General features: G+C 46.5%; 2 protein-coding genes across 3 annotated transcripts in view; both read left to right on the forward strand.

The window, feature by feature from the left end:
• Window positions 1-3,302, forward strand: part of LOC144892601 (uncharacterized) — a 1,198,808-nt gene extending 1,195,506 nt beyond the window's left edge. The window contains exons 1-2 of one of the 2 annotated variants that reach the window (XM_078779824.1): window positions 633-1,340; window positions 1,430-3,302. In XM_078779824.1, the coding sequence (XP_078635950.1) occupies window positions 1,245-1,340; window positions 1,430-2,995 (1,662 nt within the window). In that variant the 5' untranslated portion in view covers window positions 633-1,244 and the 3' untranslated portion in view covers window positions 2,996-3,302. Of the gene's footprint in view, window positions 1-402 lie in introns of those variants that run through there. The other variant, XM_078779823.1, reaches the window with a different exon arrangement.
• The window catches only part of LOC137429749 (voltage-dependent L-type calcium channel subunit alpha-1D), a 519,508-nt gene that overhangs the window by 335,408 nt on the left and 156,210 nt on the right, over window positions 1-27,890 (forward strand). Inside the window, exons 20-21 of the mRNA XM_078779833.1 lie at window positions 6,767-6,896; window positions 26,975-27,034. Of these exons, the coding sequence (XP_078635959.1) occupies window positions 6,767-6,896; window positions 26,975-27,034 (190 nt within the window). The remainder of the gene's footprint in view (window positions 1-6,766; window positions 6,897-26,974; window positions 27,035-27,890) is intronic.

A 27,890-nucleotide genomic window follows, 5' to 3' on the forward strand; every position in this document is an offset into this window, starting at 1 on the left:
ACTTATACGACGCTTCCAGTCCTTTATCCACGAGCTTTTGGCTGGCTTTTCACATCGTCGTTACCGTGTTTCGCTTCTCAAATTTCTCTTTCAGCGATTGGAAACAGCTGACCTCTGCGCGAGCCTTATCACTGTGCTTTTTACTCAGGTGCTCGCTCAGTCGAGATGGTTTCATTGCTTCATTGGACAGCGTGATACCCCACCAGAAACACATCGGTAACTGTTTGTTCGTCGGAGATGGAATGAATCCATACTTGGTAGGGTGCATCAAACGCCCTTAGGTTCTTGGATTTTAATGTCTATTCTCTCAAATGTTACACTTGTTGGTAGAAGTATGTATGCAAAAAATAAATGAAATCAGAGGTGGTCCTGGGTGGCCACCGGCCACTTTTATATATTTAGGGCCATTTTCGGGGCCGCACTATGTAAAAATGTTTGATTTTGTTATTTTACACCCAAACCTAGTCATGTTTGGTATCAAATTGAAGGTCTTGATGAGAGGAATACAAATATAACAATTTTATGCAAAAAACGATGGTTTGATAATTAGTTTGTATTTTTACATGAATGAAATCGGAGGTCTAATCGTGGGTCCCATACTAGTAGTCTAATAATATCCTTTATTTTCTTTCAGATGGCAGATAAGAAGACCAGATTAGCAAGTGCCATTTTTGGTCTTGGCAATGCTTTTACAGAAGCAGATGGTACATTGACAGGAGTCCGCCTCCCAACTTGCCGGCAGGTTCTTCGATGCGTGATGTGGTACATCCAGAAAGAAATATGTGAAGGCAAACAAACTCAGCCACTGAAATGGAAATCTGCCAGCATCGTCCTTATCCAGCTGAAAAAATTCTACACTAAAGCAAATATTCCTATGCTTTCAGACCATCAATGCTGCAAACTAATACTTGACCTTCTTAATGACAATAACAAATTGCGTCAAATACCTGTTTCTCGCCGAGAATCTCCAAGCACTTTGGCTAAGTTGCAAACCATGAATGAACGTCTTGATAAGACCTTTGGTGTATGGACAAAAGATGCAATGACAAACATTAAGAATGAGGAAGATAGAGTATTTTTAGAGTCAATGAAATCTGACAGAGTAGCCTCATTTGGTGGTGTTGACAAGAAGAAAGTTGATAAAGATCATAGAAAAGAAAAACGCCTCTTAGCGGAAGCTTCAAGACGAGAACGTCATGAATCATCCAGTGTACAAGAGATGACAATTAGTTCTGTATGCTCTGATGATAGTGACTCTGCAGATAGCTTGGAAGAAACTGAAGAAGAGGCGATTCCAGAGTTTCAAAGGAAGCGTAGTCACCACAGATCAACATATGCAGGTACATCTGCCTTTATTCCTCATGATATTCTGAAAAGACATTCAGTTGTGTCTGTTGCTACTCGACTAAACATAACTCCTGTTCAACAGGTTGCGCTCACCAAAGCTGTAATTCAAGAGGCAGGAGGTGATCCACGTCGTGTGGCCAAGTCGTACTCAACTGCTGATAAGGCTCGACGATCAATAACAAGTGCTATCGCCAAAGATATTCAAGAAAATTGGATCGCCCCAACAGCTGCAACACTTCACTGGGATGGCAAGCAGATACCAACGCTCACAAACAAGAATGTCAAGGAAGAAAGATTGCCAGTGTTGGTTGGGAATGCCACTGATGTAAAGCTACTGGGGGTGGCTAGATATCCTCCTGGAAGTGATAGGTCATCAGGTGACATCATTGCCGAGCACACTTACACGTATCTACATTCATGGAAGTGCAAACAATCAGTTGTCAACTTATGTTTTGACACAACAGCATCAAACACTGGACACGTTACAGCTGCCTGTGTTACCATTCAATCAAAACTGGACCGTGCTCTTCTGTGGTGTGCATGTCGCCATCATGTTGGAGAGGTAATCCTGGATCATGTGTTTGACGTTCTCAAAATTGAGGCATCAAAGTCTCCAGAAGTATCTTTGTTCCAAAAATTCCAGAAGAATTGGGAACGCATATCGCATGCAAAGAATGAAAGTTTAACCAAAATTGACATTTCCATGTACAATGACTATGCACAACAGCTGCTTTTATCCTGCAAAAACAAGGTTTTAAGCACAATCCGCACAAGCGCTTCATACTGTAGGGAAGACTACAAGGAAATGGCACAACTCTGCCAGGTAGTCCTCGATGATGATGTCACAAAACAAGGAACACTCCACAGACCAGGGGCCATGCATAAAGCAAGGTGGATGTCAAAGATTCTTTATTCCATCAAAATATGCCTACTTGAAGAGCAAATTTCTCTACTACCTCGAGGAACTGTAACAACACAACATCAACAGAAAAAACTGAAGGAGTTTGTTGTTTTTGTTGTTTATATTTATTGTGATTGGTGGCTCATATGTCAGTCTGCTTCAAATGCCCCATGGTTTGATTTGTGCTTTTACAAGACTCTGCTCAACTATAAAGCTGTCAACTCAACCATTTCAGTCAGCGCTGTGAAAGCCTTTGATAGACATTTGTGGTATTTAACCCCAGAACTGGTTGTTTTGGCACTGTTCAGCAATGCAATTCCTCAAAAGGATCGTCGTGCCCTTGCAGATGTGTTACTGGCCATACAACCAGATGAAATGCCAAGCACTCCAAAACACCGCTACGGTTCTGGATATGGCAAACCGTCATTTCCAAAAATTACAGAAGCGACAACCCTGGCTGATCTTGTGAACGAGGACTCGTGGTTTACAGTAAACCTTCTTCACCTAGATATGACCTTCCTAACAGAGGATGTTGACACTTGGCAGAACAATGAGCACTTCAAGGCAGCCAAGTCCATTGTGGATGGGCTTAATGTTGTGAATGACCCTGCGGAGAGAGCAGTAAAGCTCGCAACTGATTTTGTCTCAACTGCAAGAAGAGAAGACCACTTCCAAAATCTTCTTCAAGTGGTTGAATGTGACCGCAAAGCGAGGCCAAATTTGCGGAAACGAGCAAAGTTGGAGTAGTGACATTGGCGTTGTGCTTAATACATTTTCAAACTTTTAATCAATGAAAGTACAATACTACAACACTGTACTACAACTTTGTAATATGAAGAACGATTTTGGTTAATTTTACATTGACATGTAAGGTTGTTTTAACTGTTTGATATTAGGCATTTAGTAAAAGTAGGACTTTACTTTTGTATATAGGTATAATGGTTAATTTTACATTATCTTGTAGTTAATTTTACATTATCTTGTAAAGTAGTTTAGCTGTGGCCCTAAATGGCCCTAAATATATAAAAGTGGCCGGTGGCCACCCAGGACCACCTCTGATTTCATCTATTTTTTGCATACATACTTCTACCAACAAGTGTAACATTTGAGGGAATAGACATTAAAATACAACAACTTTTTGAAAATCATGGGGCGTTTGATGCACCCTAATACTTGGTGTATTCAACGGAATACTGACGACACTTTTTCTTTGAGGCCGACATCTTGAAGCCGACCGGACGTGAAGCTTTTTTGAATAACGAAATTAACACGCCAAAATGTCGAAAGACTAACACAAGCGCTAACACTGACTGTTCATACCTTGCCCAATGTCTGTGCTGGCAAGGCCAGGCTGTAAAGTTGAACCAGGCACGTTGAATAGTCCAGCACGAATAGAGTGTATTATATCCCGCATAAAAAGATTCTTGCAAGCCGATTGGTTGAAATGGCACCACGTGACAAAAATTAGTGTTGTACTATTGGCCGCATTGGCGGCCAATAGTATCTCGCTGGTGTCATACACTATCATGTTTGTTGCATGAGCATGTATGGACAAGAAAATACCTACACGACATCAGCGATTATGTGATCATAAAAACCATGTGAAGGGGGAAAGAATGTGGTCGTTGATTGGATGGCCAATTTGCCGAATGGCGCTGGGTAACCTGTTCAGATTGCAGGAAGCCCAATGACAATGAGCGCTCCAAATCGCCGCTGCTCCTCTAAATCGCCAGTGCCCCCCAAATCATTGCCAGCACCCCCCTACCGCCCATGGACTCTCGAGCGCTCCCCTGAAAGTTCCCAGCGCCCGCTGGGGGGCGGTAAGGACCACTTTGAGAACCTATAACTTAGAGAGTGAAGGACTGATGCAGGCAGCTTCACAGACGATTATAGATTTTCAATGTGTAAGGCCACTACATTATCATTATATAATAGATGAAAGATATGGTAAATAAGATAAAAAGGTGTTTGGGTTTTAAAATTTGTTTAATTAACTGTATTTTTCCTGTTTTATGTGTTTCATATGTATTTTTGATTGCTAGGCTTGTTGAGTTTTGTTGTATAAAAGACGTAAACTAAGTGTTGGAACGCATCCCCCTTAATTCCACTAATTATTATGGGGAAATATTCCCTGCTGTCCATCGTTTCGTTATAAGTCCAACTTTTCTGGAACATATCTTGGATGTATAGTAAGGACCCCCTGTATATAACCATAAGATGTTTACATCTAATCACAAATTGTTGTTTTTTTTCCTTGTATGTGGATGATATAAACGTTATCTCTGTCCGTTCCTGAGTGTGTGTATGCCTGCACCACCCATGATTGGAGGTATTTGGGTTCGTTTGTCTGCAATACATAATGTACCAATTTAGACCGCAATTTTTACACGTCATCTTATTTCAACGGAATACCTCGACAAAGTATATACAATTAGAATGCGATGACATCTATAAAATACGTACTATAAAACCATACAAAACAAGTCCTGGCAAAGGTCTGCAATCTTTGATTGCTCATTCTAGTTTGTGTGGTCTCTTTGTCGTGTGTCTGCATGTTGTTATCAAGGGCCATACCTTATAAAGGAAGTTTATCTGTGTGTGATGGCTATCCTGCTAATCTATATATATATAAGAAAGTTTTTATTTGTTTGTTTGTTTGTTTGTTTGTCTGCGCGCGCAAATCTCCTGAACGGTGAAAGATAGGAGGAAACCTCTAATACAAAAAATGTCGGGACGGGCCCCGGGAAGGTTATAGGCTAGGTGGCGAGGCCGGTCGAGGCCAACATCGGCTGGGCTGGGCCCATTTCGCAATTAATAGCTGAGCTGAATTATAGTAGTCAATCTTCTACGGCTGCGAGTAAAAGCTGAATTATAGCAGTAAATGCATTCCAAAAGAACCAAAAATGTCGGGACGGGCCCCAGAAAGGTTATAGGCTAGTGGCGAGGCCGGTCGAGGCCGCTTCGGCCGGGCTGGGCCCATTTCGCAATTAAAAGCTAAGCTTAATTATAGTAGTCAATCTTCTACGGCCGCGAGCAAAAGCTGAATTATAGTAGTAAATGCATTCAAAAAGAACCAAAAATGTCGGGACGGGTCCCGGGAAGGTTATAGGCTAGTGGCGAGGCCGGTCGAGGCCCACCTCGGCCGAGCTGGGCCCATTTCGCAATTAAAGACTGAGCTGAATTATAGTAGTCAATCTTCCACAGCCGCGAGTAAAAGCTGAATTATAGTAGTAAATTCATTCAAAAAGAACCCGGGCAACTCTGGGTGCTTTCGGCTAGTTCATATATAAATTAAAAATAGTGATTGGACAGGTTAACGTCTGGAGTATTTGTCATGATGTACATGGATGTGGTTGGCCAATAATTGGGTGACTTATTAGCCTCACACAGTCTGGAAGGAACACGCAAATCTATTGTGATGGTGCTGTGTCAGTGAGTGAGTGAATGAATGAGTATTTTCTGGTTCTCAGATCTACTGTAATCTATATACTCCAATGAGGCTCTGCGTTGTTAAAGGTTCAGTCTTCTTTCTTTATTTCTTTAATACATTGCTGTGTCCAACTATAATAACATTTTCTTTATTATTTGCTTTAAAATTAATTGATAACGAATTAAATGATTAATCTAAAATCTAAAATCATATGATAGCTACTTTAAACTCATCAAAAGTCTTCACCCATATATAGAAAAGAAGGAAACGTTTTTTGCTCTGATATCCAACAAACGGTCTGCATATTCTCATTGCAGCAGGGCACCCTTGAGGTATGCAGACGAACCATAGATCTATCTCGCCTGGATTTGATTCCCAACTCTGCTATAAACTGTCACCCTGGTGTTTCACATGCCACCTACCAGCACAACCAGGAGGTCCCACATACCAGTACTGGTTGTTTGTGGACGTTAAAGATCCCATGGAGTCTTTGACAAATTTAGGCGAGTTATCGTCTGCAACCTGGCCATTTCCAAATGTTTGCCAAATTCAGTCGAACATCAGGCCTAGCCATCCGGTTTGTGAAAGACTCGGACCAAAACAGGTAGTAGTAGTAGTAGTAGTAGTAGTAGTAGTAGTAGTAGTAGTAGTAGTAGTAGTAGTTGTAGTTGTGTTGGTAGTACTAGTTATCATTGATATGACAGCTCTTATAGCAATCATCAATGAGCCTTGTCCAGTGTCCACTGCAAGAACAACTAGAAAATACTCATAAAATGCATTCCATAACTCTGAAGATTATGATTCACATTTGTTGCTTTATCTCATAACAGATGGTTGTTATTATACTTGTCCTTCGAAATTATTATGATCAAGAGCTCATGCTCAGTAAACATAGAGATTTAAAAAATAATTTCTACCAGCAGTGAGGGAACCACATTTCTATTCTTACAAAATGGTGATGTTACTGTGATTGGGATGAGGAAAGGTGATCAAGAATGTTAGTAAAATAAAAGGATTTAACATAAAGTGCCATTGCCATGATTGAGACAATGAGCTAATGCATGGTTAATTATCATGTGTATCTGCAGATTTCGGGTCCTTTGCCATCGAATCGTCAACCATAGTGTGTTCACCAATCTCATTCTGATGTTTATTATGCTGAGCAGTATTTCCCTTGCTGCAGAGGATCCAATTCACACCAAATCCTTCCGTAATGAGGTATCACATTCTCCACCACCTTCCTCCACCCTCTAATTTCCCTCCTGTTATTTCAATATCTCTTAATTTTTCTTTCTTCTTAACTCCTCCTTGCACTCCACACTAACATCGCTCCTTCTTCAATATACCCTCATATCATAATATATAGATATATATATTGAACAGGATTATAACTACTTAATTGACATATGTGAGAAAATTACATGCCCAGACCAGGTTTATTTAATTGTGTTTCTAGGCCCCCAGTGGTGTTTGTAATAGAGGACATGGATTTGTCCTCCCATTGGAGGAAGACCCTCTCGTGAGCAGGCCGTTGGTGCTCCTATGGTTGGCAGCACGTGCCCCGGAAGCAGTGATGGAAAGAGGGTGGCAATTATATGTGTAGGAAAATTGCATGCTGGGTCAGGGTTGCTCAGGTAGCTCAAATGGCAGAGCACTGGTATGGTTCGCCAGAGGACCTGGGTTCGATTCCCGGTCTGGGAGTGTAATTTTCCCACATATGTCAATTATATATATATATATATATATATATATATATATATATATCCACGATATCCATTTTTCCGTTCTCCAACCTATAGCTTTGTCTTTAAAAACCTCAACGCTTCGGCCAGCAACCCAGCGTGCGCTGAGCCTCCACTAGCCTTCATCAAGAGAAGTTCCCTTGTTCACCTCACTCCCAGAAAAACCTGGAGGGAGGGGTGGGCCTATACTATCAACCAATCACAAAGCTGTGTTGTGAGACCTCGTGACCATAGACCCATGCTCGGCTTATGTTGCAAGTGTTTTGTGTGTGTTTGAGCGGTGTATTGTGTTTTGTTGTCCGTGTTGCCTGTGTCGGCTATGTCCCACTTTGTCTTTGTCCTCCTCCACGCATCGGTGTCTCTCTGGTGTATTTATGCATGAGAGGTCCGTATGCCTGTGGTAACGCCACAGTCTCCTCTGTCAATGGTGCCCTCGTTTGGCCAGTGTGCCAGGCCTCCAGTATTCGCCTCCTGGCCCGGTTCAGGGATGCCGCCAGCACGTTCACATTGTCCCATAGAGGAATATGACCCGCCCTTATTCCATGCTTGGCGATAGCAGATCTTTCTGGGTGATTACACTCAAAGGCCTTGTGGTGTTCATTAATGCGCTGGCCTAAGGTTCTTCCAGTCTCGCCTATGTGTTCTCCACCACAGTCACATGGAATGGTGTATACCACACCTGTGCAATCATTCGTTAGTCTTTTGTCTTTGACCTTGGTCAGTGCACGTCTCAAGGTGTATATAGGTTGGTAGTTAACCCTCACCCCGACCGGTCTCAAAATCCTGCCAATCCTTTGAGATACCCGTGGCACAAATGGTAGCACGCAGAAGCCCTTACGTGGTTCCTGTGGCACGTCCTGGATTCTTGGAGCTGCCAGTACCATTTCATTTTTTGGGCAGAGGTGGTCTGGGTAGCCATTGGCTTTCAATACCCATTTGAGATGCTTGATCTCTCTCCTTTTGCCCTTCAAGGTGGACGGTATATTCCTTGCCCTTTTTACGAGTGTATTCACCACAGCTCTTTTATGGTGCAGTGGATGGCAAGACGTGAAATCGAGGTAACGCTCGGTCTGGGGGGGTTTCCTATACACTGCGGTACTTAAGCTTCCATTGAGGTGCCTCCTCACCAAGACATCCAAAAATGGAAGCGACCCATCCTGTTCTTCCTCACAGGTGAATTTGATGGAAGGAAACATTCCACTGATGCCCTCCTGGATTGCATTAACAGCCGTGCTGGGGCAGATGACAAAAGTGTCATCGACATAGCGGTACCAGACACGTGGCTGTGTTGGGAGGGATGGGATGGTGCGTGTTTCCAGCTCTTCCATCACCATATTGGCAACCACCGCAGACACCGGAGAGCCCATCGCAGTGCCGAACACCCACCCAGAAACCCACCCAGACCGAGCGTTACCTCGACTTCACGTCTTGCCATCCACTGCACCATAAAAGAGCTGTGGTGAATACACTCGTAAAAAGGGCAAGGAATATACCGTCCACCTTGAAGGGCAAAAGGAGAGAGATCAAGCATCTCAAATGGGTTTTGAAAGCCAATGGCTACCCAGACCACCTCTGCCCAAAAAATGAAATGGTACTGGCAGCTCCAAGAATCCAGGACATACCACAGGAACCACCTAAGGGCTTCTGCGTGCTACCATTTGTGCCACGGGTATCTCAAAGGATTGGCAGGATTTTGAGACCGGTCGGGGTGAGGGTTAACTCCCAACCTATATACACCTTGAGACGTGCACTGACCAAGGTCAAAGACAAAAGACTAACGAATGATTGCACAGGTGTGGTATACACCATTCCATGCGACTGTGGTGGAGAATACATAGGCGAGACTGGAAGAACCTTAGGCCAGCGCATTAATGAACACCACAAGGCTTTTGAGTGTAATCACCCAGAAAGATCTGCTATCGCCAAGCATGGAATAAGGGCGGGCCATATTCCTCTATGGGACAATGTGAACGTGCTGGCGGCATCCCCGAACCGGGCCAGGAGGCGAATACTGGAGGCCTGGCACACTGGCCAAACGAGGGCACCATTGACAGAGGAGACTGTGGCGTTACCATAGGCATACGGACCTCTCATGCATAAATACACCAGAGAGACACCGATACTGGGAGGAGGACAAAGACAAAGTGGGACATAGCCGACACAGGCAACATGGACAACAAAACACAATACACCGCTCAATCACGCACAAAACACTTGCAACATAAGCCGAGCATGGGTCTATGGTCACGAGGTCTCACAACACAGCTTTGTGATTGGTTGATAGAATAGGGCCACCCCTCCCCCCAGGTATATCTGGGAGGAGGTGAACAAGGGAACTTCTCTTGATGAAGGCTAGTGGAGGCTCGGCGCACGCTGGGTTGCTGGCCGAAATGTTGAGGTTTTTAAAGACAAAGCTATAGGTTGGAGAACGGAAAAATGGATATCGTGGATATAATTCCCAACCGCCGTTCATTACTTGATATATATATATATATGTGTATATATACACACACACACACACACACACACACACACAAAGATTTGCGGTTGGGAGTATATACCAAATGACTCCATGGTAAGATCTCCAACCTTTAATTGAACAAACAATGACTCAACGTTTCGATTAACAACATGTGAAGCCACACGGCTCCGTTAATCTTCCTCAAGAGTGATAAAATCATCTCAACATCCCCTTACATGCACAGTGGGCGGGGTACATGCAAAGTGGGGTGGGCAATGCTGGACAGCCAATGAAACCGTATCACACCGCTCTCGTGAACGGAGACGTTACCGACCAAATTCAAAAATCAACCGCATATTAACAGCTCAAAATAATCCTGTAAGCAATGCTGGATTATAACGCAAGTGTTGAGAAAATCCGGAACAATCATTACATTTAATCAAAAGTTAAACTTGCAAACAATTAAATTGTAAATTAAATTAAAACTGTAAATATATTAAAGCCAAAAGTTTTTTTTTTTTTAAGACAAAATAAAATTGTCACATTATCAAGATCATCACATGTGGCCCTATGCGGTAAAGGTGAATGCGGGAAGGAGGTTGGTTTTAGGGGGGATAAAATGGGGGGGGGGGAACCAGAGGGGGTTGGAAGTGGAGGGGGGGGGGGTGGGAGAGGGGTGGTTTCGAGGGATTGGAGGTGGGAGGGGCAATTTGTCCGAATAAAAACCTTGTGTGATATATTATGTGGACTCGTTGTTCAAAGTACGGAATGCCTGCTTCGTTTACACAAGAGTGGGTCAAAAGCTACCGGTAAGTCAACGACCTCTTGTGTGATCGAGGTAACAGTTTCTTCTGTGTGCCAAGCCTCCAAAACACGTCTTCTGTTTCTGTTGGGTGTGGAGCCCAAAATATCAACCCTGTCCCATAAAGGTGTGTGGCCTTCCTTAAGGCCGTGTTTGGCAATAGCAGATCTGCTAGGATAATTACATTCAAATGCTTTTTGGTGTTCTGTAATACGTTGACCTAAGGTCCTCCCGGTTTCACCCACATACTCAGCTCCACAACCACAGGGCACCACGTATACCACCCCTGACCTATCCTTCCTCGGAAGCTTGTCCTTGACCCTCATAAGGGCTTGGCGAAGGGTGAAAACCGGTGTGAAACTCACCCTCACTCCTGCCGATTTCAAAATTCTGCCGACCCTCTGTGAAACCCCCGGTACAAAAGGGAGAACACACCAACCCTTTGGTTGTTCTCGCGATCTCAGCCTGTTGTGTGGGGAAGCCCTTATCGTTTTCCTGTTGGGTAGCAAGCTGTCAGGATAGCCATTTGCCCTTAACAGATTTTGAAGATGGTCCACCTCACTCATCTTGTCTTCAAAGGTAGATGGTAAATCACGTGCTCTTTTTGAGAGGGTGTGCACCACCGATCTTTTGTGTTCCATTGGATGGCAAGACTTGAAATCAAGGTAGCGATCAGTGTGTGTAGGTTTTCTGTACACCGTTACCTTTAAGGCTCCTTTGGGATCCCTTGCTACGAGTGTATCCAGGAAGGGAAGGGCTCCACTTTTTCTCCTCTTCAATGGTGAAATTAATGGAGGAAAAAGTTTTATTTATGGTCTCATGGATGATGCCCACCTCATCAGAATGACAGATGACAAATGTGTCATCCACGTACCGGAACCAAACACGTGGTTGCACTAACAGGGCTGGAATGGTGCGTTCCTCCAAATCCTCCATCACCATGTTGGCAATAACAGCCGATACCGGGGAACCCATGGCGGTGCCATAAACCTGCTTGTAATATACCTCATTAAATACAAAGTAGGTGGAAGAGAGGCAGGTAGAAAGCATGTCGCAGACGTCCATCGGGCTTAAAGCTCCCGCAGTCTCTTTCCATCGATCATCCTCCATCAAACGCCGGTCTGCCACCTCAATCGCCAGGGCTATGGGCACGTTGGTAAATAAAGACACAACATCAAACGAAACCATGGTCTCGTGCGCCTCGATGGTGAGCTGCTTCACTCTTTCAGCAAATGCTGTGCTATTGTGTACGGTTCGCTCTGTCGTCCCCACCCCACGTTCGCTCATATTACAGGATTTGGTTTTGTACCGGGGGTTTCACAGAGGGTCGGCAGAATTTTGAAATCGGCAGGAGTGAGGGTGAGTTTCACACCGGTTTTCACCCTTCGCCAAGCCCTTATGAGGGTCAAGGACAAGCTTCCGAGGAAGGATAGGTCAGGGGTGGTATACGTGGTGCCCTGTGGTTGTGGAGCTGAGTATGTGGGTGAAACCGGGAGGACCTTAGGTCAACGTATTACAGAACACCAAAAAGCATTTGAATGTAATTATCCTAGCAGATCTGCTATTGCCAAACACGGCCTTAAGGAAGGCCACACACCTTTATGGGACAGGGTTGATATTTTGGGCTCCACACCCAACAGAAACAGAAGACGTGTTTTGGAGGCTTGGCACACAGAAGAAACTGTTACCTCGATCACACAAGAGGTCGTTGACTTACCGGTAGCTTTTGACCCACTGTTGTGTAAACGAAGCAGGCATTCCGTACTTTGAACAACGAGTCCACATAATATATCACACAAGGTTTTTATTCGGACAAATTGCCCCTCCCACCTCCAATCCCTCCAAACCACCCCTCTCCCACACCCCCCCCCTCCACTTCCAACCCCCTCTGGTTCCCCCCCCCCATTTTATCCCCCCTCCCACCATTTTATCCCCCCTAAAACCAACCTCCTTCCCGCATTCACCTTTACCGCATAGGGCCACATGTGATGATCTTGATAATGTGACAATTTTATTTTGTCTTAAAAAAAAAAAAAAAAACTTTTGGCTTTAATATATTTACAGTTTTAATTTAATTTACAATTTAATTGTTTGCAAGTTTAACTTTTGATTAAATGTAATGATTGTTCCGGATTTTCTCAACACTTGCGTTATAATCCAGCATTGCTTACAGGATTATTTTGAGCTGTTAATATGCGGTTGATTTTTGAATTTGGTCGGTAACGTCTCCGTTCACGAGAGCGGTGTGATACGGTTTCATTGGCTGTCCAGCATTGCCCACCCCACTTTGCATATACCCCGCCCACTGTGCATGTAAGGGGATGTTGAGATGATTTTATCACTCTTGAGGAAGATTAACGGTGGCGTGTGGCTTCACATGTTGTTAATCGAAACGTTGAGTCATTGTTTGTTCAATTAAAGGTTGGAGATCTTACCATGGAGTCATATATATATATATATATATATATATATATATATATATATATATATATATATATATATATATATATATAGATATATATATATATATATATATACTGAAACGCAAAAGAAACTTACCACCTTTGAAACCTTTAAATATCAACAATAACACTGCGTGTAGTAAATGTGTGAACTTATTTGTGGACAATAGTGTCCTCACTGTCAGACAAAACGGTCACGGATGGTCACTTGAACCTTCAATGGTCACTTCATAGCACAGCTGTTGAACAGCCGTTTTGACTGTCAGTGATTAGCCAAGGGGTACGGGATGATTTTAATGAGCTGCACGTGATGTCTTGATATTGGCTTTAAAAAGGCCAGTGCAAAATGGGCATTTCAATCAACATGCCACGATTGTCAAGGGATCAACGGCAGCGTGCCCTGGGCATTCTGCAAGGCGGACTGAGCTACCGTGAGGTGGCACGTCGCCTTGGCTGTTCACACCAGACGATATCGGCCCTGGTGGACAGAGACACCCTCCACAACTCTGCAGATGACAGACCTCGATCAGGGAGGCCAAGAGTCACCACTGCAAGGCAGGACAGGCTGATGGTCCGAAGTCACCTGCGGGATCGATTCCGTCCAGCATCCCGCACTGCGGCAGAAACTCCGGGGCATGCAAACCCACGGATCTCCAATGATACTGCACGAAGACGACTGCATGACTATGGTCTGACTGCCAGAAGACCATACAGAGGCCCCGTGATGACGGCTGCCCATCGCCGCAACCGACAGAGATGGTGCCAGCAGCATCAGCGGTGGACCTTGGCGCAGTGGAACGAGGTCGCTTTCAGCGATGAGTCAAGGTTCTGTGTGGACTTACCACTTGTTTGAAATGTAATAAAATTGTAACAGTTCAAAATAAAACAAACCAACAATTGCTAATTGAAACATTGGCATTTTATTGATGACATGTCAAGTTTTTGACCAAGATACACCATCTCATCAGTTTGTTCTACAGTACAGAACAGCACAGGGTGCAATGTCAGTCCCCTTTCAATAGCGTGTGTGGCCACCATTGTTTTGGATACAGGCAGTGCATCGTCGGCGTATACTGCCTACCAGTCTTTGGATGGATTGCTGCTGGATTCTGTCCCACTCAGTCCTCAATGTCTGAAGCAGCTCTGCCCGTGTCCTGGCCCTGCCAACTACGCGTCTCCCAAGCTCATCCCACAGGTGCTCTATGGGATTCAGGTCAGGGGAGAGCGCAGGCCACTGCATGGTGTTGATGTTCTCGCCTTGGAGAAATGCAGTGGTAAAGCGAGCAGCATGGGGACGAGCATTGTCATGCTGAAAGGTTCTCAGTTCTGGGTGGTCTAGCAGGAATAGCAGCAGATGAGGTCGCAGGATGTTATCCACATACCGCTGGGCGTTAAGATTCCCATCCTCAACCACCAGTGGCATCCTGTACCGGCCTGATATGGCGGCCCACACCATCACACTTGGGCCACCCCACCTGTTGGCTTGACGCACGCAACAATCGGCATATCGCTCGCCAGTTCTTCTCCAGACACGCTCACGCCCATCAGGACTGTCCACACAGAACCTTGACTCATCGCTGAAAGCGACCTCGTTCCACTGCGCTAAGGTCCACCGCTGATGCTGCTGGCACCATCTCTGTCGGTTGCGGCGATGGGCAGCCGTCATCACGGGGCCTCTGTATGGTCTTCTGGCAGTCAGACCATAGTCATGCAGTCGTCTTCGTGCAGTATCATTGGAGATCCGTGGGTTTGCACGCCCCGGAGTTTCTGCCGCAGTGCGAGATGCTGGACGGAATCGATCCCGCAGGTGACTTCGGACCATCTGCCTGTCCTCCCTTGCAGTGGTGACTCTTGGCCTCCCTGATCGAGGTCTGTCATCTGCAGAGTTGTGGAGGGTGTCTCTGTCCACCAGGGCTGACATCGTCTGGTGTGAACAACCAAGGCGACGTGCCACCTCACGGTAGCTCAGTCCGCCTTGCAGCATGCCCAGGGCACGCTGCCGTTGATCCCTTGACAATCGTGGCATGTTGATTGAAATGCCCATTTTGCACTGGCCTTTTTAAAGCCAATATCAAGACATCATGTGCAGCTCATTAAAATCATCCCGTACCCCTTGGCTAATCACTGGCAGTCAAAACGGCTGTTCAACAGCTGTGCTATGAAGTGACCATTGAAGGTTCAAGTGACCATCCATGACCGTTTTGTCTGACAATGAGGACACTATTGTCCACAAATAAGTTCACACATTTACTACACGCAGTGTTATTGTTGATATTTAAAGGTTTCAAAGGTGGTAAGTTTCTTTTGCGTTTCAGTATATATATGTGTGTGTGTGTGTATGTATATATATATATATATATATATGTTCAAAACACACCTGGTCACAAGTGTGCCGCACTGACCGGGTCCTCAGTCGAGGTCCTCAGCATCATCCCGTTTCGGCCCTTCAACCTCGATACGGTCAGCTAAGGTGGGCCAGCAGGGGCACATACACATCCACATGCAGAAAACTACACCTGGATGCGTACATACCCCCATCCCCAGCCAGTGCGAACGCAGACTACAGCAACAACAACAACAACAACACCTCCGCCTCCAGAATCCACAGCACCAAACAAACATGGTGGAACACTCAAACACCCACCTTACACCCTTCACCACTCACCAACAAAACATACACGATCATTCATACACACACATACACACACACACACACACACACACACACACACACACACACACACACACACACACACACACCACCAACCAACCAACCACCTACCCTTACAACATACACCACTCAACATACAAAAACACACACTAATGCAAAAATTAATTCATGCAAAAACACACACCCTCACCCACTCACTCATATACACAAAATAAGAAATAATAATAGTAACAAAAAAAAAAAAACCACACACAACCAACCTACACCGTTCGACGTGCCTCCATAAACTTCCTCCATATCCAAAATGAGCCTTTCAAGGCAACCTGGGCCACCTTGTCACACATCCTCCCTCTTTCTGTCCCACACACTCCCAGCCTAGCAAGAAATGCAGAAAAGGAATTGCCAATATACCCTTTACACCCCACCTCAAATGGCTGACACGAAACTCGCCAACCCTTCTCCCGGCACTCTGCCTCCAGCTCACTGTACTTTCCTCTCTTCCTCTCACGCACCTCCTCCATGTCCTCTTCCCAAGGTACCGACAATTCCCCTAAGATGACCTGTCTTGTTGCACCTGACCAAATGACAATGTCAGGCCGCAACCTTGTCACACAGATCTCCTCTGGGAATACCAATTGTGGCTTTAGGTCTGCCACCACCTGCCAATCACAAGCATCTGACAGCCCTCTTGCTTTCCACCTCCTCCTCTTTCCACCTCTTACCACTTGGCCCTCTTTGACAAACCACTCCTCTCCCCCATCAGTCTCCTTCTCCACTCTTCTTTCTCTCGACCTCAGCACCTCTTGTTGCACCATCTGCACCACCACCGCCAGCACCTGATCATGTCGCCACCTGTATTGTCCTGCTGCCAATGCTACTGAACATGCACTCAGTGCATGCTGCACTGTTCCCACACCTCCACACAAATAACATCTCTCCTCCTGCAACAACCCCCACAATCTCAAGTTTACTGGTGACGGAAGCACATCATACGTTGCCCGCAACAGGAAATTCAACAATGTTGGCTCCATCCTCCAAATCACTTGCCACTTCAATATCCTCACCCGCACACCTTCCCACTTCGTCCAAGCACCTTGTTGTGCCTGTCCGACTGCTTTCACATATCTCCCAGCCTCTTCCTTTCTTCTCACCTCCCTCTCAACCATCTTCCGCCTCTCTTTCACACATGCCTTTCCCCATCGCTCATGCTTCATCCACCCCAAGCCATGCTTCCCATGCTGTACCATCCCCACGACCTCCTCCTGTTGCAACCGCTCCTCCATCTCGTCCACCTCTGCTCTTGCATTCCACTTCCGACTTCCCTTCTTCTCTGGGAGAGCATTCTTTACCACTGCATCACTTGAATCCCACAACATCATGAACTCCTGCACCCTCACCACCTTAAACTCCTCGGTTAATGATGTCAAGGGAAACTGGAGTTTTCCACCCTGACCATAAAAGGCAATGTTCGTCAGACAGCGTGGCACTCCCAACCATCTCCTCACAAACCCGCTCACCACAACCTCCATCCTCTCTACATGCCCAATTGCAATATCATACATCATCAATGGCCACAATACTCTTGGCATCAATCCAAACTTCAAAAACCATACCTTCAACTTACCTGGCAAACCACATCCATCAATCCTCTTCAAACCTCTCAAAAGCTTATATATATTTGTTATATATATTGTTGCGGATCTCACCGTCGGCCTTTCCCCTTACCAAGGGGGGATTAATCCCCTTGTCATTTACTAGCCGACGTGATCCAGGGCTATGACGTTACTTCCGGTTAGCGCTGAATAGGGTGGTAGGCCGAATTATACCTATTACCTAATTACCAGCGCCTCCCAGGAAGCAAGGAAATAACCCCGCCCGAACCACGGTTTTAGGTGGAAACGCTGAGCGATAGCGAGCCGTGATCCGAGCTGTTAACAGGAACTAACCCGATTTGAGCGGTGCCGAATCGTGCCACACTTACCCAATGGAGGAAAGGATTGATACGGTCGAATCAGGAAAGACAGGAAGAACAATTGGCTTATTACAAATTTGTACAGGAAGGAGGAGAAGTACACACAGTGAAGCTTATACAGTCTTAACTTATCCCTGGACAAACGGGCCGGCACACACAGACACACTCACACGGGGATGTAGAAGGTTGGGTAGATGGTCCGGGGATGATGGCGTCCAGGCAGCTCACTCCGGTCCCCGACCCGTACCGTGGTGTAGATTGTCAGGCGGCAGCGGCCAGGAACTCTCCTCATGTCGTTTGCGCAGAGTGGACAATTACAGGGCGGAATGCGGGCGAAAGGTAGGCTGGCTTGGCGGTTACACTCGCGGCTCAACCGCGTACGTAATAATCGGCTGCTCGAATGCGCTGCTTAATGCGTTTTCCTCACGAGGCCTCTTGGCTCAATCACGTCGCATACGTCCTCTTTACCAAGCGCAAGCCCAAACATGCGAGTCCTCTCCGCACAGTCCTCTTGATACGAGCTCGCTCAATCCTCTTTCATGCGCGAAAGTCCTTTACAACGAGTGCAATTCTCTCACAATGGCAGTCCTCATGTCCTCATATTTTCCTTCTGGCCAGTCCTGTGGAAGGGCTTTGCATGCACGTTTATATAGCGCTGCCCAGCGAACCCTCTGGAATTTGCCAGCCGCGCTCTTACCACGCCCCTCACGCCATTCCACTCAAGCCCTGGTTGGTTGTTGGCTCTTACCGGCTCCACCCTTGACGTGGCCACACCCCGACCTCGCGCTCCTCCCCCTTTCCAGGCCTACCTCGTGGCATTTGGCTGGTTTTGGGCGAAAACCCTTGCCAGCAGCGAACGCTGCTGGCAAAGGAGGTGGATTAGCCGAATCAGGGCGAGGGATGGATGCTGCCCAACGAGGTCAATTTGGAGGGTGGAGGCAAAATGAACGGGGCCTAAACTTATTTCTTTTACAGAACGCAGGTATCACTAATGGAAATGGGCTTATCCTACACACATACTATGACATAACTAATGTTCTAAGGTGGCCTACGTGTTGCTTGTGTTAGGGCAAACTTCCCCCCCCCCCCCTTCCCACGCCTCCTCCCCCCAAGCCCTCTCCCTTCCACACATCTCCCTGCTCTCAAATGTTGTGTTTGTGTGCTTTCCCTTCTCTCCCCATCTTGTCTTCCGCTCCCTCTTTTTATATATTTTGTTTGTCTGGTTGATTTGTTTGTGAAGTAAATGTTAGCTCTTTCACGAGCCTCGATTCAGTATACAAAAAAAAACAAAAAACCTTTAACCTTTAATGATCAATATCTACACTTCTCAGAACCGCAACACTGCACCCCTCCTTCGCCAGGCTCGTCTCCGAGCCAAACCCACACACGTGAGCACGACCGGTTCTGATGCAAGGGTCAGGACTACTTTTTAACTTCGTGTGACACTTAGGTGTGTTTTCCCTCTACATTTAACCTAACACCCTGTGTGCGACAGTTTCAAACACTAGATATGTCCCACCTACTGCGTTGTGTACTAACTATCAGACTCACGCCCACAATTAACCGAATTATGGAAAGAATCCTCAAACTACACATAAACCCGGTGGGGAGCATGTTATTTACAAGACTAACCCTAATTATTTACAATTCTACAACCCTGGACCTGTTCTTTTTGTGGGAGAGAAAAGAAATTTTGAAAAGAAGAAACACAGAATTGAGAATGCACTGCACCAATACACCATACACCAATATGCACCAAAATGCACAGTCATCACAATCATTTTAAAAATGCACAATCATCACATTTCAATAATAATATAATCAATGATGTCTTGTGCTTGGCTGCTGGGCTGCGGCATCTTGGCTGCGTCTTGCGTCTTCGTCTTCGGTGTGCCATCGTCAAAACTTGAAGTCTTCCTTCCTGACACACCAAAGGAATTTAATAAAAAAGCACAAACCGTGTCCGTTTTTATTTTGGTCAGCAGGGCCAACTTAGGTGGTCCGACTGCATGGCATCGAGGCCACTTAAAAACACAGTGGTCCACAGGGCAAGATAACGCTTGCAGCAATTGTCTGCCCAAGCAAAGGTGCCAGGCCACAGAACGTGTGGTCCATCAGGTGTACCGGTGCAGGCAACAGGTCGCAGGGTGCAGTGCAAAGGTACAGCCGCACAGCTCAGGGTACCTGCACACTCCCCTCAACAAAAGATATGGGTCCATGGGTGGGGAGGAAAGACAAAGCAGAGAGAGTCAGCAGGGGAAAGGGCGCAAGGGTACACATAATGCAAGGCAATGCACATGAGGGGCGCCGGAGAGCGAGCGGAGAAAGCTCCTCCCTAGCCGTACGTAACCCCCCATGTCGCCTACACTCCCCTTGCCCCTCCCCGTATTTACACCTTACAAATTCCGACTCTACCGTCTCATCTCCCATATCTCCCCCTAAACCAGCCAATCCCTCCCAAGAAGGAAGAGATGGAATTACACACAATGTCTCACCCACGTCATGATGCGTCTTTCATTCCAAATCATCTGCAAAATCTGGTGTGGAGTCCTGTCACCTTGGTGAGTGGATGCGGATGTTGCGAAGAGATTTCATCCTAACTATCCTTCTAATTGACATTAACTCTTAAACTACCCGTTGTCATGCCCTGCCACTTGGCATCTTTAAACTATGTGGTTCTAAAAACCAATTCCCATTGACCATCCTGTGATGCCATCCAAATTTGGGGTCTCACTCCCCCACTTTTTCCTACTGTGCCCTCGCACAATTTCGGGGCTGGGTCGTGTGGCTCTACCAGCAGGTCTACCGACCTGCGCACCTCCGCCACTGAAGTCGCCACCCGAGCTTACCATGCTCCTTCAACTACCCTAACTTGGGGAAGGCTCTCCTGGCTCTCTCACCCCGCTGATGCCCTCTCTGGCATTGGGCTACCCGGGTCCTTCTCTCGGATCCTCGTGCCCCGCTGAACACTACTACTCTGACTCTACCTGGCTCCCAGAGCCTACCTGCGGCCTCACCTGGCCGACGGACTACCAGTGGCGGAGTGCCCATTTAACCATACTCACCAACAGGCTCACACGCCCAGCCATTCCACTCACTCATGCACCCCTCAAAGCAACAACTTGCTACTCCCTGCACCACAGATGTCAATATCCAACAATTTACCTACTCCCTCTACCTAACTTTAAACTACCCTCCCCGGGTATTCGTGAAGGGGTCCATCTTCCCCCATCCACTCCTTCGCACCATGCACTCCACACCACTCATCCAAACACCATTTACTCCACACCGTTTATTCCACACAACTCAGTATCTTCACCATTTATCCACTTGCACCCCATGCAAGTCAATCACTCAATACACTTACACACATCCTCAATACTCCATTCATACACTTTCTCCGGTCATCCCAGACCATTGCCTCATTTCACCAAATTCATCAACAGTGGTTCCCATTCAATTCCTCATTTCCGCCTAAAGCTCATCCTCCTACTCACACACAATTTCTCCACACTACTACACACACACAGCATCATCTAACTAACTATTTCCCTCTAATACTGGTGCTTTCCCCATCTTCCCTTACACTAAGCACACCCACATCATTAACATCCTTCTAATCTGACTACGTCCCCTCTACTTGTACCAATGTCTCTACTTAACTCTCGTCCCTATTGTCATCTCTAAATCCCTAACAATATCCTAGCCCGCCCTCGGCGAGCTCACACTGCCAAACCCCATAAATCTACTGCTTCTTTGCCCCAAGAATGCGTGAGGAATGGTGAAACTTCCATTCCTACATGCTGAGTACCATTTCTCAACACTATCGCTATCCGTCCACTGTACTACGAGCCTCTCGGTGCATGGGAATACATTCTCGCAGCTCGGCTTCGCAAAGCCGAGCAATGCATGCGGATGGTCAGTCTCCTGTTGGTTGGGTCCGTCCGGCATTTTCGATTCTGGGGAGGAGGCATACTCGGGCTGAGGTTCCAGGCGCCATCTCGGCGCGGAGCCTTTCGGTCTCCGGCACCATGACCCAACCTCCCCCGGTCAGAGCACTGCGCCCGCCAGGGGGCGATGGTCCGACCTCGGCTTCCTCCCCTGGAATCGTGCCATTTGCCCCTTGCGCCACGACACGGCACCGACCATACAGGGCGGGGCCCGGCACGAATCGTACACGCCACCGCGGCAACGATCCCCGCCGGCCCCCGCAGCACACAAAGCGCACCACGCCCCGAGAGCTCGCATCGGCTGTACGTCGCCCTAAACGCTGCCCCGGTCTGCGTCGATGCCCGAGTTGCATTCTCACCCCACGCGACCCTTTCCATACTCGCACATCCCATACACTCCCTTAATTCTGAACTCTCCTGTGCACACTCTTCTCTCACACACTCAGGTGCACACTACTCAGGCGCACTCACGCCGTTCGCACACTTCATTAACACACATCCTCGTGCACACCCTGGTGCACACTCTCCCGTTACGTACTCTGTAACAACCATGGGTCTGCACTCCTGCACAAACCCAATCAGCGCACACCTACCCACGGGTGTGCAATCTCTTGTTGCACACCCAATCACGTGCTTGGGTGTGCACTCCCGCACACTCTCTCCAACACGCTCTGGCGTGCATCCTCACACACTCTCTTCATCCATCTCACACTCTGTGTCGCACTCTTCACACATACACTCCGTTGTGCAATCACTATCACTCTCGGTTTCATACTCGCGCTCCGGCGCCGTTCGCACACGCGCACCATTCTCTTTCGTACACCTCACCACGGACCTACCACGAGCGCCTGGGTGATGTCGGGATCCCAAGCGCGCGAAAAAACTTTTCGCGCCAAACACTTTCGCGCCAAACCTTTTCGCGCCATACACAGCCCTACTCACCTTCGGGATTCTTTTCCGCAGCAGCGCCTGCAAATTCTCATTGGGGTTAGACAGCACGACATCACAATGCGAATGCAGACTTTGAGTACATTCCATTTTTTCCTCCGATTCATGTACTAACTCTGCCGTCTCCTCAACCCCAATTTCAACTATAATTTATTTTTCCTTATTAAGCTCGACGACCGCTGGCGCACATAAAATAAAATTTTCCAATTCGGCGGCCGTCGGCTTTTTCACACCCCGTGTCGCGATTTCTACCCCGGTCCACTTAGCTGCGCTTTGCTCCACCTCGCTTTCCCCACGTTTCTCAAATCGCGTTACCCCGTCACGTACCAATGCGACTTTCCCGCCTGACCTGCGGTCAATGTTCTCCCCCATCTCTTTCGTTTCACGATTCCAGTCTTTCATGAACGCCAACAGTTTTGGACGCTAACATGTCCAAAAAAAAAAAAAAAAGCAAAAAAAGTTGAATCAGTTGCAATTCAATGCCAGATGCGGCTCGCACAGCGGGCCCGGCTGCCGCTGCCACGTTTGAGGTGCCGCCATTTTCTACGCCTGCCACCCCCACTGCTGCACCCTCATCAATTCTCTCCTCCATTGCCAACTGTCCTTCCCGGGGGTCCTGGGTTAATTCTAACTCCTCCTCTACTCCCTCATTTACTCCCACCGGCATCCGACCGTCTTGACTAGCCATGGCACGACTTCAATTTGGATTGTAATAAAATTTCGGCCGCTCGTAATTTTGAGTGCGTTAGGCGCACTTCGGGTCCAATCCCACTTCCCTGACACCAAATATTGCGGATCTCACCGTCGGCCTTTCCCCTTACCAAGGGGGGATTAATCCCCTTGTCTTTTACTAGCCGACGTGATCCGGGGCTATGACGTTCCTTCCGGTCAGCGCTGAATAGGGTGGTAGGCCGAATTATTCCTATTACCTAATTACCAGCGCCTCCCAGGAAGCAAGGAAATAACCCCGCCCGAACCACGGTTTAAGGTGGAAACGCCGAGCGATAGCGAGCCGTGATCCGAGCTGTTAACAGGAACTAACCCGATTTGAGCGGTGCCGAATCGTGCCACGCTTACCCAATGGAGGAAAGGACTGATACGGTCGAATCAGGAAAGACAGGAAGAACAATTGGTTTATTACAAATTTGTGCAGGAAGGAGGAGAAGTACACACAGTGAAGCTTATACAGTCTTAACTTATCCCTGGACAAATGGGCCCGCACACACAGACACACTCACACGGGGATGTAGAAGGTTGGGTAGATGGTCCGGGGATGATGGCGTCCAGGCAGCTCACTCCGGTCCTCGACCCGTACCGTGGTGTAGATGGTCAGGCGGCAGCGGCCAGGAACTCTCCTCCTGTCGTTTGCGCGGAGCGGACAATTACAGGGCGGAATGCGGGCGAAAGGTAGGCTGGCTTGGCGGTTACACTCGCGGCTCAACCGCGTACGTAATAATCGGCAGCTCGAACGCGCTGCTTAATGCGTTTTCCTCACGAGGCCTCTTGGCTCAATCACGTCGCATATGTCCTCTTTATCAAGCGCAAGCCCAAACATGCGAGTCCTCTCCGCACAGTCCTCTTGATACGAGTTCGCTCAATCCTCTTTCATGCGCGAATCGTGCCAGTCCTTTACAACGAGTGCAGTTCTCTCACAATGGCAGTCCTCAAGTCCTCATATATTCCTTCTGGCCAGTCCTGTGGAAGGGCTTTGCGTGCGTGTTTATATAGCGCCGCCCAGCGAACCCTCTGGAATTTGCCAGCCGCGCTCTTACCACGCCCCTCACGCCATTCCACCCGAGCCCTGGTTGGTTGTTGGCTCTTACCGGCTCCGCCCTTGACGTGCTGCTTAACGTGGCCACACCCCGACCTCGCGCTCCTCCCCCTTTCCAGGCCTACCTCGTGGCATTTGGCTGGTTTTGGGCGATTACCCTTGCCAGCAGCGTTCGCTGCTGACAAAGGAGGTGGATTAGCCGAATCAGGGCGCAGGATGGATGCTGCCCAACGAGGTCGATTTGGAGGGTGGAGGCAAAATGAACGGGGCCTAAGCTTATTTATTTTACACAACGCAGGTATCACTAATGGAAATGGCCTTATCCTACACACATACTATGACATAACTAATGTTCTAACTATGGGGGCAAACCTTTAACCTTTAATGATCAATATGTACACTTCTTAGAACCGCAACAATATATTTGTATATATATATATTTAATTATATATATATATATGTCCAACTACTTTCCCATTCATTCCTTGTTGAGGCATGAGTGTTTCCCCCTTTCTTCGAATAAATAAGTACAGCTACAAGCAAAGAAACAAAAGGTAAACCTTTGGTCCACGGGCAATTCCTAGGATATATTTACTACTAGCAATGGCTACCCAGTGCTGCTCAGGGGAGTGGTGAGATTCCCGGCACTACGCCTGGCTGGGTGAGCTTTTCCCTGCGGTGGTTTTGGCCTTGAAAGAGTAACAAACTAAATTATTTATAAGATGCCAATGTTCTCGATGCACATGTTCCAGAACCCCAAAACCCCAACGTAGTTTTTTTTTCCTTACAGGGGGGAGTTTTTTTTTTTGGTACCCATGACCTGACCCTGGGTATACTCAGCATGTTTGCGAAATTTGGTGGAGATTAACTCAGCTATTTTTTTTCTCGCTTTTCAGGTTTTCATACAATTTCCTTGTGGAGGGAGAGGGAGTAAGTAATTCTGGGAGATTTTTTTTCATGCCCTTGACTTGAACCTGGGAAACCCCATTACTTATGAAAATCAGTTGATTGGCCGAGCCGTTTTTTTTTCTATGCTTTTCAAACTTACACAAACATCCATATGGATAATTTCCCTGGTGGGGAAGCTTAAAACCTTGCCCAGATTCCGAAGTTCCTACACCCAAAATTTGGGGCCTCTTGGTGCTATGGTTTGGCCGTGAACCAAGAACGTTCAAACGCACAAACTAAGCCACAAACGCACAAAAAAAACACACAAACATCTGAAAATATTTATATAGATAAGGGGAATATTGAGAGGGAAGGTCAGAAGCCCATTATTTACCAGAACCAATTGACAACTCATCCATGCTTCCACCAACATCCATGAGGGTTGTTTGCACAATTCGCACCCTCTTAAGTCGGGATGACTTGAATGCTTCGTAGAATTGTCCACTTCTGAACAATCAAAAAGGGAAGTAAATTTGGAGTATGTTTTAATTTACATTCTAAGCATCTATATTTTAATGGAGGAAATGAAGGGTGCGGCCAAAATATGTGCAGAACAGTTTTTCAGCAGATTACAGTGTTTGGACCTGAGAGTAAAGAAGAGGAGAATTAGGTCAGCAATAAGGCCCAGGGGTCTTTCACTCAGAGAGTAGTTAATGCATGGCTGGTATTCCTGGAAAGGTAGTGACAGCAGAAAGAGTAAATCAGTTTCGATTGGAATTAGATAGGTACATAGATGCATTAGAGATAGAGGGTTATAGAGGTATTGGCAGGACTTGCAGGTAGCTTGTGTGTGGATGCAGGGTCATCGTTTCTGCGGTAGGTGTAACGTGGGCATGATGGGCTGCATGGCCTCCTCCTGCACTAGAATTCCTTATATATCCTTGTAAATCAACATGTTTGGGTTTCTCCGAGAAAACAGGGTGATTGACATCATAGTATGTTGGTTTTATCAGCAAACTTTACGCAATTGTGTTAGTAATTCAAGAGTAATCACCTGAGATTTTCACGGAAGAATCGCATCAGGATAGAGCTGAATTCAAACAGCATTGCTTTTGTGTGACTGGCACCCCCACCTCGCTCCCCTGTCATCCAAAGCCAACTCTTTCCAATGCACAAAAGACACCGGTAAGTTGCGATTAGCAACGCTCGAATTCTCAATGAATGATTCCATGCCCTCTGCACAATTGCCATATTCATTCACAGAACCTGCTTAATTTATGTCGAGTCACTTTGCCTCTAGCCTGTCGCCCCGCGTGATGTCACAGCTTATCGTGTTCCTTGATAGCTGTTGTGCAGAAAATGAGACTTCTGATTAGGAATTTCTCTTTGCCAGTGGTAATTATGGAATGTTTATTTGCACATATGATTTATTTAATATACTGCATTTATATTTTCAATATATCTGTGCTTAATGCGAAAGCTAAATTTTGTGTCACGTGACCTTTAAGTCAATCTGCAGCAGGTTGATCTTCCTATCTGACTCCGTCTTGCCTGTGTCCCTTCACCAAACAATAATCATCCAGGTATTGTTCATCTTTCTGTCCCTCTCTGTCCTAATGAATCTTGCAGATCCTTGGCTATGCAGACTATGTGTATACAACTATCTTTACAGTTGAGATCATCCTGAAGGTAAACACACAAAGCTTTTTGCCTGTGATCCTTTAATTTGTTGCAATAATGACTTTCCTGATGTTCTTTTAAGATTTGGAAATAAAGAAAAAGGAATCTTTATGTCTATCAAACATATGTACAGTGCAATGTAAACGTTTGGGTTATTTTCACTTTTGTGGTGCTATTCCCCATCAAACATTTGTGGCAAGTTAGAAGTGTGCAATATAAGTAGATAATAATTCAAATTTATGTGAAAGTCAATTTAATATAACTAGCAACAGTACCCCGCCCTATGGGCGGGGCTTCAATTGGGAAGCCCAAATGAAAAGGCAAAATATCAGAAATTGAAGGCTTTTTTTATTTTAAACGATTCATATAAACATCCATTGAATCATATTACACGCAAATCATCAAAATCTAAACAGTACATGGCGCCCATTTTGAAAAAAGATTGAATTCTGCAAAACGGAAGCGGCTGCTACACGTCTTTCTCAGTCGCACATTTATGTGTGAAGAGTGCGCGCCGAATCTGTAACACGGAAGCGGCCGCTACACCTGTTTCTCAGTCGCTTTGCACATGCTGCCATGTTACTTCGGAGCCGCACGTTTATATAGGAAGAGTTCGTCAGGAGTCGATCTACTCTCTCCTGGTACCTAGAATAAACAGTATTTGTAGAATTTCAACAAAAGCCACATCACTGTTCATATCGGTAAAAATTATTCCATCGTGTTTGGAAAAACTGGAAAATTTTGGAAAAATTGGAAAAAGTGGAAAAACAATATAGCTTATTTTACTCCAGGGGGTCCCATAATTACCCACCCAAAATATAGTTGCGATCGGTTCAGCCGTTTTTGCGGTACCTTTGAACGGACA

Source organism: Myxine glutinosa, chromosome 6 (genome assembly GCF_964187855.1).
Source record: "Myxine glutinosa chromosome 6, kmMyxGlut1.1, whole genome shotgun sequence".
NCBI classification, from domain to species: Eukaryota; Metazoa; Chordata; class Myxini; order Myxiniformes; family Myxinidae; genus Myxine; species Myxine glutinosa.